This window comes from Mya arenaria, chromosome 12 (genome assembly GCF_026914265.1).
Source record: "Mya arenaria isolate MELC-2E11 chromosome 12, ASM2691426v1".
Classification (NCBI taxonomy): domain Eukaryota; kingdom Metazoa; phylum Mollusca; class Bivalvia; order Myida; family Myidae; genus Mya; species Mya arenaria.
Genome location: NC_069133.1, coordinates 59,154,021 through 59,175,930, shown reverse-complemented (window position 1 = coordinate 59,175,930; position 21,910 = coordinate 59,154,021). Strand labels below are relative to the sequence as shown.

At 36.8% G+C, this 21,910-nt stretch overlaps 1 protein-coding gene across 1 annotated transcript in view; it reads right to left on the bottom strand.

Annotated features, from left to right (window-relative positions):
* Positions 1-21,910, bottom strand: part of LOC128210202 (E3 SUMO-protein ligase RanBP2-like) — a 29,544-nt gene that overhangs the window by 2,151 nt on the left and 5,483 nt on the right. The window contains exons 2-8 of the mRNA XM_052914390.1: positions 19,008-19,913; positions 16,210-18,381; positions 15,134-15,265; positions 11,794-11,952; positions 11,217-11,339; positions 10,809-10,984; positions 10,377-10,451 (exon numbers count right to left, since the gene is read on the bottom strand). Of these exons, the coding sequence (XP_052770350.1) occupies positions 10,386-10,451; positions 10,809-10,984; positions 11,217-11,339; positions 11,794-11,952; positions 15,134-15,265; positions 16,210-18,381; positions 19,008-19,902 (3,723 nt within the window). The 5' untranslated portion in view covers positions 19,903-19,913 and the 3' untranslated portion in view covers positions 10,377-10,385. The remainder of the gene's footprint in view (positions 1-10,376; positions 10,452-10,808; positions 10,985-11,216; positions 11,340-11,793; positions 11,953-15,133; positions 15,266-16,209; positions 18,382-19,007; positions 19,914-21,910) is intronic.

Sequence of the window (21,910 nt, the reverse complement as noted above, 5' to 3'; positions counted from 1 at the left end):
ATTGTTGTGTTCGTGTTACCATTGCCAAAATACGTGCTTTCTAGGGCTATCGGTAATGATGTGCTGACCATTTCCGAGGCCTTCAGTATTTGCAATGATATCGTGGTATGAATTAACATCCCTTCTGTACACAATATATATCATTTGCCAAGGCTTGAATTCGCTTGCATGTGTTCAGCTAAAACAAATCCTATTTTAACGTTTAAAAACAAAAAAGTTATATTACACGAAGAAAGACAAACTTCGAATCCAAGCAATAGTTGTGTAATAACGATGAATGACATCTTAAACATAGCACAACCCAGAAAGAAGAAGAACTGACTAGCTTAGTTTAATGAGGTTCGACCAGGCTCAGTGCCTAACACAGCTTGTAGATTTAGTTCTTGAATGGTTGTGAAGACAAGTATAAGCTGCTATAAATCATTATTGAGTCTGTTTCCTTGGTAGAAACCAGTAAAAGTGTCCTTTTGTTGGAGGCCATGCAAATATAGCCGTGTTGGATCCATGACTATTTCAGTAATTCCCATGTCAACAGTCCATTGTAACGTAAAATTAAAACACTAATGGCAACAGTACATTTAACAAATCGTAAATTAAAACATCAACATTATGTTTAACAATTCCGTGGCCTGCTGACACAATATAAACAATAGTACGAATTTTATATAAATACGTGATGATTCGGGATCCGATTAAGTTGGGTTATTTACAATTACCAATAGGCCGTTTATTGAAGGAATGAAAATTTTAGTACAAAATATTGTGGTGTAACGCTACGAGACTCTTAGTGTCCAACTAAATTTTAAAACTAACTTTTAACATAAAGCCACTATTTCCCAGTGCAATGCTTTAGGCCAAATAAAAAAATAGGTCTGTTTCAGGTTACCCGACCGACCCTATTTTTTTCCACCGACCCTAACCTATTTTTCCCTGAAAAAAAGTGATTTGGGTACGAAAAGCATTTGTTACGAAATGTATGTACGTAAAGTTGACAATATTAGAGTTGGATTTCCGAATGTATTTACCGTACTTCACCTTAGAGTTCGGACACCTTAAAATAATTATTTTTTCGCTCTCCGAATTCATAGAAAATAACCATTTTTACATTTTATCTACATGTATGGTAAACCTGCCTTTTTTCTTCAAGTCTGCATTTACCACTTATTAATTTATCCGTAGTTATCAATGGTTATTTCGCCTATAAGTGTAACTCCTTCATCAAGTTAATTAAAATACCATTCAACACCATTTTATACATGCATTGAAATGAATAAACACCTTTTATCGGCTTCAGATCAAACAGTCACATTGTGTGACGTCACAGAACTCTCAGTTATACCCACGAGGATCTCATGGAGAGCATGGATATTGCTATGCAGGATTAATGTTTCTGTGTGGTGTTTTCGATTGTATCTTAAGTATTGCATATCTAACTTTAATTCATCACATTAAATAGTTACCTGTATCATTGAATGTGTTGATTTTTATTGTTCTATTGATGTTACAATGAGTATTACAGAGAAATATTCCAACTTAAATACCAATAATATGAGGCAAAATGTGACAGCTTAACGACCCAAAGCCAACTCGTTTTTGAAGTTAACATGACTACTGTTTTACTGTGCATTCGTACACATTCGGCTGTCAACTACTTTAGTACGCATACGTGGACAATAACATATTAATCAAATATGCCCTGCAATAATTGATAAGTGTTCAGTATATAAACATGTAAGACAAATATACATTAAATTAAAAGCCAATTATTTCATAAAATGTAACGTAAATGTGTTCATTACGTTACAAAATTATCATATAATTTGAAGACTGTTGTTATTTTTATTGTCAACTGCCGACTGGTGAATTACAAATGGAACAGAAACTGGTGTATCTGTTACTACAAACCAGCAATCTCAACTTACAAATATCAACCTTTATGTTTAATATTGATGAATAATTATAGCATCATTGGAAAAGGGTATTGCTTGCCGATATATAAAGAAATACCCATAATACATTCCAGATCAAGTTATTGCAGTTATTATTTTGTTCTTTATTTAAACAGAAATTGGACATAATTTTGTCTTTGTTGGTGTATTTCAGTTTGCAATATCATTATCATTATTCCTTTCACGCACACGAAACCATTTAAAAAAATGCCAAAATAATACCAGATCATTAAGCATAAAGAGTCAAGTATTTGACTATCAGATGCATGAAAACTCACCTTAATTACTTTAACCTCAGTTCTTGCTGTATCTCATCAATTTTGTTTTTGAATGTTTTAGCGAGGTCAACATTTTGTAAATAGATAAATGAAATAAATTTTACATTTATAAATCTTGAAGATTTTAAACTTCAAATTAAAACACACGCTTAAAAGATAAAAATGTAACCAACATATTATAAAAACGATAGGGTCGGCGCCTTGGTAGGTAGGTAGGGTCGGGTACCCAGAACCGAAAGTGTGTTCTTTAGCTACAATTTTCAGCGTTTTAATAATTGTTTTTTAGCTATTGCCAAGGTCTCTATTGACGACACCAAGGATATGATAATTCCTCATCTTGTTTTTCTTCTAAGCTAAAAATGAAACATTCACTGGATAAAAAGTATCCAGCCCAGTGATATATGGGAATAGTTTATCAATAGCTAAAATTAACCTTAAACTTAAGAGCAAACAGTTCCAGCCTAGGTTGACTCTCAGTGTAATCTTGTGCATTCCGGGTAAAAGATGTCTCTGATGTTTTAAGTGGCTCGAATTTCATATCAGCTGTGAGAGCATGGTTACATGCTAGCTTATACACCTGCTCTCGACGCAACAACAGGCGGTACTTGCCTACAAGAAAGTGATCAGAGTTAAGTAGATCCAATTCACAAGTGTATGCAACTGAAACATATCTAGAAAGTAAACGATTACTATTTCAGGTAAGACATGCTATTCAAGCTACACTACAGTAATATACTAGATTCATAGTAGGAATTTTTCTATCTAATTTTACTCTAAAGTTAAAAACACTTTTTATCATATAATTTCAAAGTTTCATTACAACTAGACCTCTCTCACCCATACAGGCAGTTTCATTACAACTAGACCACTCTCACCAATACAGGCAGTTTCGCTACAACTAGACCACTCTCACCCATACAGACAGTTTCATTACAACTAGACCACTCTCACCCATACAGGCAGTTTCATTACAACTAGACCACTCTCACCCATACAGGCAGTTTCATTACAACTAGACCACTCTCACCCATACAGGCAGTTTCCCTACAACTAGATCACTATCATCCATACAGACAGTTTCCCTACAACTAGATCACTATCATCCATACAGGCAGTTTCCCTACAACTAGACCACTCTCACCCACACAGACAGTTTCCCTACAACTAGACCACTCTCACCCACACAGACAGTTTCATTACGACTAGACCACTCTCACCCATACAGGTAGTTTCCTTACAACTAGACCACTCTCACCCATACAGACAGTTTCATTACAACTAGACCACTCTCACCCACACAGACAGTTTCCCTACAACTAGACCACTCTCACCCATACAGGCAATTTCATTACAACTAGACCACTCTCACACATGGAGACAGTTTCCCTACAACTAGACCACTCTCACACATGGAGACAATTTCCTTACAACTAGACCACTCTCACCCACACAGACAGTTTCCCTACAACTAGACCACTCTCACCCATACAGGCAATTTCATTACAACTAGACCACTCTCACACATGGAGACAGTTTCCCTACAACTAGACAACTAGACCACTCTCACCCACACAGACAGTTTCATTACAACTAGACCACTCTCACCCATACAGGCAGTTTCCTTACAACTAGACCACTCTCACACATGGAGACAGTTTCCTTACAACTAGACCACTCTCACCCATACAGATAGTTTCCGTACAACTAGACCACTCTCACCCATACAGATAGTTTCCTTACAACTAGACCACTCTCACCCATACAGACAGTTTCCTTACAACTAGACCACTCTCACACATGGAGACAGTTTCCTTACAACTAGACCGCTCTCACACATGGTGACAGTTTCCTTACAACTAGACCACTCTCACACATACAGTTTCCTTACAACTAGACCACTCTCACACATACAGTTTCCTTACAACTAGACCACTCTCACACATACAGTTTCCTTACAACTAGACCACTCTCACACATGGAGACAGTTTCCTTACAACTAGACCACTCTCACACATACAGTTTCCTTACAACTAGACCACTCTCACACATACAGTTTCATTACAACTAGACCACTCTCACCCATACAGGCAGTTTCCTTACAACTAGACCACTCTCACCCATACAGTTTCCTTACAACTAGACCACTCTCACACATGGAGACAGTTTCCTTACAACTAGACCACTCTCACACATACAGTTTCCCTACAACTAGACCACTCTCACCCATACAGATAGTTTCATTACAACTAGACCACTCTCACACATGGAGACAGTTTCCCTACAACTAGACAACTAGACCACTCTCACCCACACAGACAGTTTCATTACAACTAGACCACTCTCACCCATACAGGCAGTTTCCTTACAACTAGACCACTCTCACACATGGAGACAGTTTCCTTACAACTAGACCACTCTCACCCATACAGATAGTTTCCTTACAACTAGACCACTCTCACCCATACAGGCAGTTTCCTTACAACTAGACCACTCTCACACATGGAGACAGTTTCCTTACAACTAGACCGCTCTCACACATGGTGACAGTTTCCTTACAACTAGACCACTCTCACACATACAGTTTTCTTACAACTAGACCACTCACACACATGGAGACAGTTTCCTTACAACTAGACCACTCTCACACATACAGGCAGTTTCGCTACAACTAGACCACTCTCACCCATACAGACAGTTTCATTACAACTAGACCACTCTCTCCCATACGGGCAGTTTCCTTACAAGTAGACCACTCTCACCCATACAGGCAGTTTCCTTACAACTAGACCACTCTCACACATACAGGCAGTTTCCTTACAACTAGACCACTCTCACATCCATACAGACAGTTTCCTTACAACTAGACCACCCTCACCCATACAGACAGTTTCCTTACAACTAGACCACTCTCACCCATACAGACAGTTTCCTTACAACTAGACCACCCTCACCCATACAGATAGTTTCCTTACAACTAGACCACTCTCACCCATACAGATAGTTTCCTTACAACTAGACCACTCACACCCATACAGATAGTTTCCTTACAACTAGACCACTCTCACCCATACAGATAGTTTCCTTACAACTAGACCACTCTCACCCATACAGGCAGTTTCCTTACAACTAGACCACTCTCACCCATACAGACAGTTTCCTTACAACTAAACCACTCTCACCCATACAGGCAGTCTCCTTACAACTAGACCACTCTCACCCATACAGATAGTTTCCTTACAACTAGACCACTCTCACCCATACAGACAGTTTCCGTACAACTAGACCACTCTCACCCATACAGACAGTTTCCTTACAACTAGACCACTCTCACCCATACAGACAGTTTCCTTACAACTAGACCACTCTCACCCATACAGATAGTTTCATTACAACTAGACCACTCTCACCCATACAGGCAGTTTCCTTACAACTAGACCACTCTCACCCATACAGGCAGTTTCATTACAACTAGACCACTCTCACCCATACAGGCAGTTTCCCTACAACTAGACCACTCTCACCCATACAGGCAGTTTCCTTACAACTAGACCACTATCATCCATACAGGCAGTTTCATTACAACTAGACCACTCTCACCCATACAGGCAGTTTCATTACAACTAGACCACTCTCACCCATACAGGCAGTTTCCCTACAACTAGACCACTCTCACCCATACAGGCAGTTTCCTTACAACTAGACCACTCTCACCCATACAGACAGATTCCTTACAACTAGACCACTCTCACCCATACAGATGGTATCCTTACAACTAGACCACTCTCACCCATACAGACAGTTTCCTTACAACTAGACCACTCACACCCATACAGACAGTTTCCTTACAACTAAACCACTCTCACACATGGAGACAGTTTCCTTACAACTAGACCACTATCATCCATACAGACAGTTTCATTACAACTAGACCACTCTCACCCATACAGACAGTTTCCTTACAACTAGACCACTATCATCCATACAGACAGTTTCCTTACAACTAGACCACTCTCACCCATACAGACAGTTTCCTTACAACTAGACCACTATCATCCATACAGACAGTTTCCTTACCACTAGACCACTCTCACCCATACAGGCAGTTTCCTTACAACTAGACCACTCTCACCCATAAAGACAGTTTCCTTACAACTAGACCACTCACATCCATACAGACAGTTTCATTACAACTAGACCACTCTCACCCATACAGACAGTTTCGTTACATCTAGACCACTATCATCCATACAGACAGTTTCCTTACAACTAGACCAATCTTCCAATGGAGAAAGTGTCTTAAAAATTTGACCATTCTTACCAGGGAATGAATATTTCAGTAATTCCAAAGTCAGCACCAAATGGTGTTTACAATTAGGCAATTAAGAATGCATCCGATGAAATTTTATCCACATCATTGTGGTTACCCACATTAATTTTAATTACCTTTTCAAAAAGGTAATCATTCACAGGTAAAAAAGCACTTTGTGCTTTTTGAAACAATAAAATGTTCAACATCACAAGCAAAGTGTTGAAAAACTGTGGCTTGCCACTAACATGTTCTTTGTGACAAAAAAAGCTAATAGACGATTAAAAGTCTCAATCAAGTTGATATACTGTTATGTGAGCTTTAATGTTAGGTCTTGGTTTAACTCTCAAACATGATTGAAAAATTAAATCATGATTTGAATTTGTTTTTACAAATGCATAATGTATCAATTCTAACAGGGTGTAATCACATTTCCCTTTTACTTTATTTTTTGCCACAAACTGTCATGCAGATAGCAAAGTGATTCATTGCTATTTGTTAACAAAAATAAATGGAATACATTAAGTAGTGCGCATGAATGGTTTAAACATCTGGTATTTGTTTGAAAATGAAGTAAAAGGTGCTTTTATATACATGTTTAATGTGATATGTCACCAACATTAAAAGTTAATACTTTGTAAGGTCTTTAACAAGTAATCTATTGCTTAATGCTACCGTAATAATGCTATGACTGTTTTACAAAATATTATCATATTATTCATAGACTGATTTTGTTATTGCCAACATATCTTTTACCAAAAGCTATATTTCTGTACCGTAACAGGACAATTACTTATAGCTATGTATCTGTAATTGAAACTGGTCAATTACTTTTGGCTATGTATCTGTAATTGAAACTGGTCAATTACTTATGGCTATGTATCTGTTATTAAGACTGGTCAATTACTAATGGCTATGTATCTGTAATTGAGACTGGTCAACTACTAATGGACTGGTCAACTACTAATGGCTATGTATCTGTAGTTGAGACTGGTCAATTACGTATGGCTATGTATCTGTTATTGAGACTGGTCATTTACTAATGGCTATGTATCTGTAGTTGAGACTGGTCAATTACTAATGGCTATGTATCTCTAATTGAGACTGGTCAATCTCTAATGGCTATGTATCTGTAGTTGAGACTGGTCAATTACTAATGGCTATGTATCTGTAGTTGAGACTGGTCAATTACTAATGGCTATGTATCTGTAGTTGAGACTGGTCAATTACTAATAGCTATGTATCCGTAGTTGAGACTGGTCAATCTCAAATGGCTATGTATCTGTAGTTGAGACTGGTCAATTACTAATGGCTATGTATCTGTAATTGAGACTGGTCATTTACTAATGGCTATGTATCTGTAGTTGAGATTGGTCAATTACTAATGGCTATGTATCTGTAATTGAGACTGGTCAATCTCTAATGGCTATGTATCTGTAGTTGAGACTGGTCAATTACTAATGGCTATGTATCTGTAGTTGAGACTGGTCAATTACTAATGGCTATGTATCTGTTAATGGGACTGGTCATTTACTAATGGCTATGTATCTGTAATGACATTATGATCATTCAATTATAGTTTGACAGTAAATTAAAATGCTGGGTATGATTCAATTTGATTATCCATAGTAAATGGAGTTTGATTTTCAAACACCATTTTGTATCTGTCACTGGTCAATTAGCAACAGCAATGTATCTGCATCTGTGATTGGTCAATAACCAACAACTATATATTTGCTACTGGTCAATTGCCAACAGATATGTAACTGCATCTGTGACTGGTCAATTACCAATAGCAATGTATCTGCATCTGTGACAGGTCAATTATCAACAGCAATGTATTTGTTACTAGTCAACTACCAAAAGCTATGTATTTGTTACTGGTCAACTACCAACAACTATGTATTTGTTACTGGTCAATTACCAACAGTTATGTATTTGTTACTGGTCAACTACCAACAGCAATGTATATGAATCTTTGGTCAATTACCAACAGCTATGTATCTCCACTCTGTGTGTGACTTGTCAATCACCATTGGCTATGTATCTGTACCAGTGGCTATGTTTTTGTACCAGTGACTGGTCAATCACCATTGGCTATGTATCTGTACCAGTGACTGTGTACTAGTGACTGGTCAATCACCATTGGCTATGTATCTGTATCAGTGACTGGTCAATTACCATTGGCTATGTATCTGTACCAGTGACTGGTCAATTACCATTGGCTATGTATCTGTACCAATGACTGGTTAGTTACCATTGGCTATGTATCTATACCAGTGACTGGTCAATTCAAATTGCTATGTATATGTACCAGTGACTGGTCAATTCCGATGGCTATGCATCTGTACCAGTGACTGGTTAAAACCAATGTCTATGTATCTGTAACTTTGACTGGACAATAACCAACAGCAATTAACTGTTACAGCAACTGTCAATTACCAAATTGCTATGTATCTGTGATTGTAACTGGTCATTTACCAATAGCTACTATCTGCTATCTGACAAACATCAACCATGAATGTTTAATTTTGATGCATAACTATGGTATCATTGAAAGGAAATGCCTGCAAATATGTAAATAAATGACCAAAAATACACCATCAATTAAATCCTTGCACTGGTTTTTTTTTGTTGAACTGAACTCGGAATGAATAGACCTATTTTGAAATATTTCAATGCCAAACAACTTGTTTGTAATATCATTATTGGAGTAGTCTTTTTCTACATATGAAACCAGTTCAAATACCAACATTATTCTAGTCAAAATGCATCACAATGTAAAATCATAAATATTTGTGGGACATTAATTTTCATGGATTTCTTGGGTTGGCTGATCCAGGAATTCAAGATTCCAATGAAAATTTGACCTACAAGACTGAAATCAAACCTATGTAAAAGAGTATACATGTATTCACATGAATATACATGGGAGCAGTAAACAACTTGTCAGTACATGATGTACCTAAATCATTTTACTGTTAATATATTTTATATTATAAATTATTTAACCTTAATGATAATAAACTAAAGTCAATTATTAGTACTTTAATGCAGTGTTTTTGTATGAAATTGCCGGAAACAATAAAACAAGCTGATTATCAACCTCCTGTGCTGCACATGAATAAAGTGCTAATTTTTAACCTCAAATGTGTGAGTGTCGCCACTTTATTTTGTGTTTTTAATCAAATATTTAATTGATTTTTAATTAAACACCCTTACAATGTTTTCATTGTTTGCAAAAGTACTTTATTGAAATGTGTGTGTAAGCTTATTTATGCTCGCACTTGGGCCTTGCCCATTCGGTGAGTGCTCAATTAAGATTGTTAGAGCATAGTGCACAGACAGAATGTAACCCTGGTTAGAGCTACCCTGGTTCTTTAAATGTGCACCAGTGTATGGCACTGTCACACAGGACCCCCATTTAAAGTCCCTCCCAGAAGATGATAAGTATTTTTAGTGATGTGACAGGCGATCGAACCTGCAACCCCTGGATTGATAGTCAAGTGTTACAACTAGACCATGGATCCGCCTCATTTCTTAATTGAAATTCAATGGCTTCACTATTTTATATCCTTGCACTTTTATCTATGACCCTTAAATTACCAATCAGGCGATAATTGATATGGTTATCTTTGCTAATTGACATATTGTCCCATTGTAGTGTCATAAACTGCCTGACGTAGATGATACATAGCCCGATATAGGCGCATGATGACTTTGCAGACAATTTAGGATCACAGTTTCGATTAAAAAAAAATCCAAAAAACCCCACAAAATTTAAAGCCCACAAATAAAAATGATTTCACAGAATTTCACTACCAGATAACCTTCAAAACTCACCCAATTTCTTCAACTTCGTAATTCCTGCTGTATCTCATCAATTTTGTTTTTGAATGATCTTGCAAGGTCAACATTCTGTAAACAGATAAATGAAATTCATTAAGCTTCTGTATAAAACTTTAAAGGGTTTTAAAACACACACTTAACAAAGATTTTTATTTATATTTGTTTTACCAACAGACTATAAAAATATATATGGTAAGGTCTGGTAAACTGAATAAGTGTTTTTTTAGGCCTTATTGCTATTTTAAGTGTTTTAATAATTGCTCTTTTAGCTCCTGCCAAGGTTACTATTGACGACACCAGGGCTATGATAATACCTCAATTTTGAGTTTCTTCTAAGCTAATAAAGAAACATTCACTGGATAAAAGGTATCCAGGCAAGCAAGCCCAGTGAAACATGGGAAAAGTTTATCAATAGCTAAAACTTACCTTAAACTTAAGAGCAAACTGTTCCAGCCTGGGTTGGCTCTCAGTGTAATCCTGTGCATGCCAGATCCAAGACGTCTCAGATGTTTTTAGTGGCTCAAAATTCATGTCCGCTGTGAGGGCATGGTTACATGCTAGCTTATACACCTGTTCTCGACGCAACAAGAGGCGGTACTTGCCTGTAAGAAAGTGATCAGGGTTAAGTTTGTCCAGTTCACTGAAACATATCTAGAAGGTAAATAATTACTATTTTAGGTAAGACTGGCTAGAGTACAGTAATATGCTAGATTCATAGTAGGAAGTTTCTAATTTCACACTAATAAACAAAGAATTTTTCATCATACAGTTTCAAAGAAATGATATGTAACCTTTACAATTATAATCCTTTACAATTGTGAATGTTACACCTACCAGTAGATTTATGTTTGAGGATCTTCATTTCTCCGATGCCTTTCTCTTTCCATTGATTGGCATCCTTGTCAAATCGAAACAATTTTGACCTCTGGCTGAAGACAGCAACTTCATCTTCCTCTCCTGCAAACCAAAACAAAAACATCAGGGGTCAACTAAATATGTTCCCAGAATCAAAAATCCTATTCTTAACAACATGAATGTAACTAGTTTAACCCATCTGGTTCATTTATTCTGTTTTTATTCCCCAAGATAAATTGTAAACTTCTGTGATTCCTTCTTTTTACCGTTCAATCTCCTCCTATTTCATTATAATAAATTGCCTGTGTTTCCATCCTTCAAAGTATTATTTTTTCTCCCATACCCCCACTTGACTATTTTCAACTTCACAAGATAGGGCCGGGGGGAAAAAGGCTCAAAATACACTGTTCCACTCGCTGAAGTTCCACCAGTCCCTATCTAAATACCCCCCCCACACACACACACAAACCCACACATACTTCCAAAACTTCTCCTCCCTCATTAAAATACCCCTTCTGTTTACTCCTTCATATTTCAGTACATTTTTTCCAAATACCTGTTTTCACCTCCACCAAGTCGGGCAGGGCGACTACAGGCTCAAACTGTGGGTCTTCCCCCTGCTGAACTTCCCCCTCTTCATCTGAATGGCCGCCCCCTGCTGAACTTCCAAAAAGCTGCTTTCCTGCTCCCTGCCAGTGGAATGGCTTATCAGGATCTGAAATCAACCATGCCTTTTCACAGAAATGCACATTTTGTTTATTATTTATTTTAAGGCTGGTACCGAGGTTGAAATAGTAAGTAACTAATGTCTGATGCTTAATTACCATAAGACTAAGATTACTGCTTCTTAAAGAGGGAAATAAAACATCATTATTACTTTTGCTTTTCCCTTCTTTATTGAAAGTTAATTTGGATTATATCCTCATACATTCACTGTTATAAACAGTGCGGTTATCAAATTTGATTTTTTTTCTGTTTTTCACTCATTTAAGCCATTTTTTCTGTGAAAATCAATTGAAAGCGCACACCATGCTAGGAAGAAAAGTCATTTTGGGCATGACATCAATTGGCTGAAATATTGATTTTGCTGAATAATTCTGTAAGCATGAAATTAAAAAAAAATTCTTTGTCTAAGTGTAAGATGACAATTTATTATGCTTTCCTTTGGTTTATACAGAGATTTAACAGTGTTATAAAAACGCTCTGTTCTCAAATTTAAAACCAAACTTTAATTCCCAAAAGGACAATATTTCAATGAAATATCATTTACTGATGTTAAATAGGGGATATTATGATAGGACGCTTTTCTGGTGATCTGTATCACGCACGCTCAGTTCGGTGTGTAAACATGTATCTGTCAAGACCGTAGTTTACTCACCAAACGAGACGTGATGCAGGTCACAAGAAAAGCGTTTTATCGTAATATTCCATTTATTGTATACCTGCTTATTTAATTATTCCTTTTTATTTTTCGGTTTCAATATGATTTAAATTTACAGCGAAACGAAGTCAGAAGTTACAGAATTCACTTTATTGAGCAAAATAAGAACAAAATATGTTATGTTTCAGCAATATTAACAAATTGCTAATACGAAAACAATTATTAAAGGTCACAACACAAAAAACAACAACAAAAACGGTACTTATTTTACGAGTATACACAAATCGTCATTTCCTGTAGACGCAACGCGGCCATTTTTAACAAAGTAAATATTAGTGGGACTTTTTGACGATCATAATATGCAAAATTGAACGGAAAAGTTCATGAGTCAATCGCTATCTCTATCGATAACGCGAATTCGCCTTCTTCTTTGTATTGACGAGCTGCTCATATTTATGATAATAATTATGATAATAAACATGGAATAAACATGGATAATGCAACAATTTATGAACTTCGAAATGGCAAACAACTAGTTCACTGAAGTAGCTGTCTAAGTAGATTGGATGTGTTCTCTGCTTATTGCTTATCCTCATGGTTCTTTGAAGAACATGAGAACCATGTTCTTGAATATTTACATGCTTCTGGAGGGTGAGTTAAGTTAGATAATTTAATGTATTAAAAAGTTGACAGGTTTTACAAGTTTTTTGTCATGCTATTTTAAGCAACGCGAAAGTAGTTCCGCGGTACTTGCATGATACGGAATCAGAAAACGACAGTATCATGATACAGATTCACATTTTCCTTAAAATGTTCTTTTCTACAATTAACTTTCATTTTATATTCTTTTAAAACATATAATAAAACAAGAGCTGTCACAGAGACAGCGCGCTCGACTATTCCGCCACTTTTCAGTGTAAGGATTGAAAAGTTTTGGCAAACATGCATAGATCACTGTTAGATTAGATTTCAATGCAATACATGATGTGCGGAGATATTAACATAAATGTGGTTACATGCAAAATTTTAACCAGAATTTTTTAGTGTAATAATAAAGGCCCATTATTTGCAAAACACAGTTATCTAACTTGGTTATTCAATTAGGTTGGGTGGTTGAATACCATTGTATAAAGTCTCAATGCAATACATCAAGTAGTTGCTGAGATATTATCCTATGTGTGCTAACATACAAGACCTTAACCAGAATTTCTAAGTTGCATAATAAAGGGGCAAAAATTATATAATATGAAAGATAAAGTTATCTTACTTGATTAAATAAGAAGGTTTAATGGTTGGGAGCCTGTGTGTAAAGTTTCAATGCAATACATGATGTATTCGCTAAGGTATTGCCTTAAAAGTGGTTACATGCAAAACCTTAGCCAGAATTTCTATGTCAAATAAAAAAGGGGGCCATTATTAGAATTTAATGCAAACTAAAGTTATCTTACTTGGTTATTTAAGTAAATTGGATGGTTGCGTACCATTTTATAAAGTCTCAATGCAATACATCCAGTAGTTGCTGAGATATTAACCTATGTGTGCTTACATGCAAAACCTTAACCAGAATTTCTGAGTCGAATAATAAAGGGCAATTTTTTGCATTAAATGCAAACTAGAGTTATCTAACTTGGTGAATTAAGTACGTTGGATGGTTAAGTATCATTGTATCAAGTCTCAATACAATACCTCAAGCATTTGCTGAGATATTAACCTATGTGTGCTTGCATGCAAAACCTTAACCAGAATTTCTGAGTTGAATAATAACGGCCATTTATTTGCATTAAATGCAAACTAGAGTTATCTTACTTGGTAAATTAAGTAGGTTGGATGGTTGAGTACCATTGTATCAAGTCTCAATGCAATACCTCAAGCAGTTGCTGAGATATAAACCTATGTGTGCTTGCATGCAAAACCTTAACCAGAATTTCTAAGTCAAATAATAAAGGCCTATTATTTGCATTAAATGCAAACTAGAGTTATCTAACTTAGTTAATTAAGTAGATTGGATGGTTGAGTACCATTGTATCAAGTCTCAATGCAATACCTCAAGTAGTTGCTGAGATATTAACCAATGTGTGCTTACATGCAAAACCTTAACCAGAATTTCTAAGTCAAATGATAAAGGCCTATTATTGGCATTAAATGCAAAGTAGAGTTATTAAACTTGGTTAATTAAGTACATGTAGGTTGGATGGTTGAGTACCATTGTTTAAAGTCTCAATGCTTGAGTACCATTGTATAAAGTCTCAATGCAATACCTCAAGTAGTTGCTGAGATATTTACCTATGTGTGCTTGCATGCAAAACCTTAACCAAGGGGTGACGCCGACGCTTGGGTGAGTAGTATAGCTCTCCTTATTCTTCGAATAGTCAAGCTAATAATAATAAAATTATTTGTTTCAATGCAAGATCACAATATATCACACTTTGTGAGCACCAAGGCAACCATAAAGTTCTACTTTCTTCTGAAAAAACAGACAAGCTTGCACAGAAAAACCCTTATTTCAAACCATTACCTGGCTTGAAGCTAGTCTGAGGAGAGGTTTTAGCCAGCGATGCAAAGGAGAACCCACCAGCCGATCCCCCACCAAACAACAACCCACCATCTGAACCCAACACTCCCTCTCCCGACTTGGTCCCAGGCTGATCTGTGGAGTAATAGGGAAGCAATTTAATCGCCAAGTTATTCAAACTAGCCTTAAGGTAAAAGCTAAGTAACAATATTTCCCTGCTGGTAGTTTCAAATCAACATAATGCAACAAAACCAGGTTTCAATGATTACCAAAAGAACTGATGCTGTCATTGCGAGATTCAGATTCAGTTTTTTTTCCAATTTTAGTAACACTTACCTTGACCACAGGGGCTCGAAATGCAATCCCATGGAAGTCCTGCATACCAAAGTTGGTCAAAAAATGTCATCCCTACCTATCGTTATTCAGTTTCAATCGTTTTCTAATTTTTAGTAACAGTGACCTTGACCCCAGGGGTCCTAAACGTGATCCAATGAAAGGTCTCCATAATCTCTTACTAAATAATAAGTTAAGTCAAGAGAGGTATGGCCTAAAAAAAAAATTGTTTGGTTAGGGTTACATCCTTTTCAAAAATAGGTAGGGTAGGTAGGCTTTTTATTTTTTTTTATTTTTGTTTTATTAGGCTTTATATAAGAATGTCATTTTCATCATTGGAGAATGGTGTTAAAGTTATCTTCTATATAAGCAATTAAGGTTTTAAACTACATATTGAAAAGCAAAAAAAAAAAGAAAAAAAATATTATTTTTTTTGTTTTTCATTTTTTTTTTCAAACTGACTATAAAAACGTTAGGGTCGGCGCCTATTCCGTAGGTAGGATCGGGTAACCCGAACCAAATGTATTTTATTTTTTAGGCCTATGTCATCTTCATCGATCCTTATACCTCACCCTCAGCCTACGGCTAAGGTGAGCTAAAAAATGATATGATATTCAAACCTAACATTCATAAGTCATTTAGTCTGCTAGTCAGTTCAAGACAATGGTCAACAAACATTTGAGATTTAATTATTGACAAAGAGACATTATTTTAAACCAAGAACATCTCTAGATTAAAAAAAATACCAGTAGCTTCATAACTTTCTTCTTCACCCTCATCCTCATCTTCATAATCATCATCGTCGTCATCATCATCATCATCATCATCATCATCATCATCATCATCATCATCATCATCATCATCATCATCATCTTCATCATCGTCACCATCTTCATAATCATTGCCCACTTCACCACGCTGATCTTCTGCCTGGTGACAATATTGCCCAGCACCGTCGTCACAACCAAGACATCCACGGCAGTCTGGCAATCTTGTGTACATATAGAAATGATCGGGCAACATCAGCTTCCTGGCTTTCTCAATTTCTTCTGGAGTAGCTTTTTCTACTTGAGTTATCTCCACATCACCACCATTGTCATCTAAAGCTCCAAGTGATTCAACTTTAGGTGAAACAACAGGCTGTTGGACCTTTGGCTTTGCTCCTGTCAGTTTACCCTTGGCATCGTCAATAGCTTTTTCAAATTGTTTCGCAATTTCTTGATTCTTGAATTTAATTGAAAACTTTTCATAAGTCCCTTCACCATCAGCAAAGTCCACTGCCGACCAAATCAGAACTGCTCCCTTGCTATTAGGCATTGGCTGAAGCTTCAAATCAGGGGTGACATAGTGGTTACAGCAGATCTTCAGTATCTGCTCTCTCCGCATCAGAATTCTCGCTTTGTTTACATTAGGCTGGTAGAGAATCTTAACATCACCTAGTCCTCTCTCTTTCCACTCTCCTTTCAGAAATCTGAACAACTTAGCCCTGTGTTTAAATATCACTTCTTCATCTTCTTCACCTGTTTTCACTTCAACCGTATCAGGCAGAGCAATAACTGGCTCAAAATGAATATGGCAGTCATCGCTTTCTTTGTTTACATAGTAATCCTCTTCATTATTTTCTGAGCTTTTTTGAGATGTTATACCTGAAGATTTTAAACCTGACAACTTTGTTGGACTATCTTTCTTCAATGGAGTCATGCTCATTGAAAAATTAAAACCAGATCCCAATGATGCTGCTGGCTGTGAAGAATGAGTATTAGATCCTGGAGCAATCGTGAACTTGAAACCTTCATCAGATTTCTTATCAGTGCTAGCAGCCTGGCCAAAGTTAAAGGCTGATGGTTGTGTTTCTGCCTGTCCAAATACTGAACCAACACTGAAGGCCGATTTTCCAGCACCAGTTGTTCCCATTTCTTGTAAAACAGACCCTGTAGATTCTGATTTTTCTGTACCGCATGCAACACATTTACTTGCCTCACCATCATTTGAGATCAGGCATGTTTCACATTTCCAACTATCCGGACTAGACAGGAACTTGGCTAGAAGACTTTCACCATTATTAACTTTGTCTTTCATTTCAGTTTTCGTATCAAATCCAGCACTTTTGGGTCCACCTTCTGTTGTGGATTTCAGTGTTTCAACAGCCTTACTTGCTCCACCGCCAAAGACAAGTCCTTGTTTACCATCTCCAGTTGATTGTGTAAATACAGAAGAAGATCCAAATACGCCTCTTATTTCAGATGTTGTCTTTGCTCCAAAGATACTACTTGAAGCTGCTCCACCAAAAATACCAGCTGTGGTTGTTGAAGTTTTTGTTCCAAAAATACTGGTGCCTGAAGAATCCTTTGTACTTTCGACAGTAGAAACAACAGCATTTAATTCTGAAGTGCTTGAAGAAGCTGAAGAAGTTGAGACAGAGACAGCTGTTGAACCAAACTCAAATCCAGATGAAGAGCCAGAAGAGCGAAAGGTAAACCCAGTTTTAGATGTTGTAGTAGTTGTAGTCGTGGCAGCCTTAGTTGTAGCTGTTGAAGATCCGGATACAAATCCTGAACCTGTTGGAACAGTGGTAGGTGTTCCAAATGTAAATCCTGAAGCTGAATTTGCTGAATCAGTTGAGGAACCTCCAAACTGGAATCCTGAGCCAGAGGGTTTAGAAGCAGTTGATGAATCACCACCAGATGACAAACTTGCTACAGAGGAAGCAGCAGTGGTAGTTGGAGCTCCAAATGTGAATCCGGATGCTGGCTTAGCTGTTCCAGCAGTGCCATCTCCAAACTGGAATCCTGTCCCTGTGGGTTTAGAGGCCGTTGAGGAACCTGTTCCAAATTCGAAGCAAAGAGTGCTTTGGGATCTTCCTGCACCAAAGTTAAAACTGCTGCCAGTGTCGGACCTTACATCTTCTGGTTTTACACCTGTTTTCAAAGATTGACAGGATGTGCATGTCAAAACAGTCATCAAACAACGTTCCAAACCACTTTGTCAAAAATCCGTGTAGTTTGCCGACGTAACTTTATTACAAATTTGCAGAATATTTTGGCAAATGTTTCGTTATTTTAACTATGAAAGTTTTAGTATAAAGTATAAAATTATGATGGCATGTGACCCCATATGATATGTGCACAATTTGAAATGATATATCAAAATAATTTAAATGGTTTAAAAAGCCTCGTACCGGGTTCAGAAAACAAGTTTCAAATATCGATAAATAAACAAAAAAACAACAACAATGATAGTAGTTCTATAAATATTTCAGTGAAAAAGAGTTGTTATTGACCAAAACTAAAACCCTTATGGCTTGAATACATGAGCATGTAAATGATGCATTTCCAAGTTATCTTGGTATCAAATCTGACAGCGCGAAAAATGTGGTGACGTATCGACTTAGCACCAAAAGAAACGTGTGCCGATTGAATGGTTTGCCGTCTTGTCCGGAAAACAGAATATATGATAGTCATTTAAAAACGGTGCAATTTGAATGTGTTTGTCTTCCTTTTCGGAAGCATTTAGACATACTAGTACAAACGAAAGAGCATCTTACATGTGTGAATGTCTCTAGCAGTTTTTTTCTGAATAACGCCAAGGCCAAAATGCGATGTCAACAGCCTTTCGGTTGCAGGGTCCTTTATAAATTCGTACTGCTGAACAATATTCTTCTTCATAATGTCAGCCAATGCAGCCTGGAGACCATCGAGTATTTTCTGTGCCCTCTTTGCCTCTAAGAACAGCTTAAATGTGTTGTTTTCGTGTGCTTCAAGTTTAGACTTGATTTCCTGTACTTCAATCTTCAAAGACTCGCATTTCGGTTGCAGGCAGTGTAGCAATGCTTTATTCATATTTTTCATGTTTTGTATAGTTTCCAGAAGATCGTTTTCACTTCTTTCGAAATATTTGTGAATCTCATTCCAAAACGTTCTTAATTTAGTTATCTCATCCTCGCAAAGTTTAGTTATAAACTCGATGTTCTGCGCTATGTTAGATGAACAGGAATGGCTATTTTTTAGTAACTCGACTATGGAACTTTTGATATGACCATACTCAGAACTATCTTTAAATGTGTTTGATACTTCAGATATAATTTCAACATCACAAGATCGATGTTCTACCGCTAGACAGTGTCCACAGTTGAGTGTCTTATGCTTGAGACAAAAGTATTTGATTACCTCTTGGGGATGGATCTCACAAGGCTCAGTTCCATCGTTTTTCATTGACTGTTCTTTCATTGATATGGGCGTGCTTTCCTTTACAAGAAGAGCATGGGAGCTCGACATTTGCTGATTTTTATGGAGTCTTGTGCAGTTAGAGCACATAAATTCCTCGCAGGCAATACAGTACGACTCAGAAGGTACACTCTCCCCATCCTTGGAGCAGGGTTTACAGTAGATAATGTCTAAAGCAGAGGCACGTGCCTGAGGTTTGATCCAGGAAATCCCCATCGCAATTCAATCTGGAATGTAGCAGTGCAAGGGACATTTGGAACTGTTTTTGACAAGCGCTGAGGTGTATACATTACTAAAACATATGGCCATATCCACAACAGTGGTCAATTTCTCGAACATTGTCAGAGTATCCCTAAAATCCATCAAACGTCTCCACAACCGTGGCTTATTATGCTGTCGAAAAAATTGACCACGATCTAAGGTAAAGTGACCATATATCTGGGTCTTCTACAATACACTACACATTCTTTTTAAGTTCCTTGATTAGCACACACATATATATATATAACACGTACATGTTTAAGATTGCTAGAGAGCCAAACAATGAAAAATATTTGATCGAACGCAAAACATTATGCAAGGACAGAACAATGGACTTTGCCATATAGGTGATTGTCTTTCGTATACGGGAACTACCACAGTGCAACATAGGGATTGAAGGACCAAAACACAAAATCTTCATACAGTTTTTTAGTTAGATACTCAGCAAACATAAAACATTTATCCTTTATCATTTGTAGGTGTGTTGGAAGCTAAGAAATATATACGAAAATAACCATTATCAGATTTTGTTTAAAATGTTATCTGCTTTTTACGCAAATATACAACAAAAATAAAAAAGTTTGATAATATTCATTTGTACATTCATAAACATTTCTGGTTTAATATCTATCGGACAAAAAAACCTGCTTAAATTTACTCTACTCCATATAACACTCAAACATGCCGCAACTTGAAAACGTGTTTTGAAACGTTTTGATTATTTCTTGTCCCTGCCCACGTTTGCACTGTGAAAGGGCACTAAATCGGTTCATGGAATGAATGCTCTGAATATTTTAACGCTTCAATGCCTTTATATATAAATATAGTTACACCGGTTACAGTGGTTTATTGTAAGGCTCTCTTGTTTCGATGAATGCGTTAAATCGAAAAAACGACCTCAAAATTCAAACTCAAATATCAAGTTTTTGGTCACCGTCTGAGTTATACGGTTACAATTGTTTCAATTGGCAAGAGTGTTGCTGACAATTTGAAAAAACAACAACTGTTGTTATCATTGCGAAATATTGTGTTTCGCGGGTACATTGGTAACATCGGTTACATCGAAAAGAACCTACTGATAAATGGAGTTTTCAGGGCTCACATCTGATCAGAGCTTTGCGGTTACAATAATTACAATGAGTAACAGATGTGTGTGTTTTTAATGAAACTTTCTCCTAATTCAGTGTAACTATTGTAACCTCGTAACTCTTATCAGCCATGCATTCAGTAAACATGTTTGCGGCGAACGTTTGCCGTTTGGTTCCCAACGTACAGTGTATGCGTTGCGTTGCAACAGGGAAACAAAACAAAACATTTGCTAGCGCATAGTAAACGCTTGCCTTACTGTACGCACTGCAGATGTCGGCCTGAAAACTCCATTTTTCAGTCGGCATTTTAAGTATTCTGCTAAGCTAAATATAAATAGCATACGATAAAAAATCCATAAATTCGTAAAATTATTGATGACAAACTCTCTGATCTGGTCGTATTTGCTAAAATCAACCTAGACGACAACTTCAACAACATCCTCTTTGACGTCGACAGGTAAAAGCTTTAAAGACGGAGGATTGATTTTATCTCCCTTTTAACTCAGCATGGACCTCAAAAGTGACCAACTTGAGTGTCTGTGCTATGACTTGTAACTCCAGATGCGTACATGGGGTATTCTGTGCTTAAATCGCAAACCATCTGTTTAAGATACAGGTTTTGAAAATAAATCTCAAAGTGATTGGAAAAAATGTTGACAACTTTTGAACACATCATTTGTATAGGAGATTTGAATTACGACTTACTGAATGGAGATGTTTCGATTTGAAATATTTTATTAACTATTTTTATACAGTGGTAGGTGCTGATATTGTGTCAGGACAGTGGCCGGGCAGAGATTTGGATGGTCACCAGTCCTGTAGGTAGGGATTGACTTAATCATAGGAGTACCAACACAGCTGTTTCCTGATAATTT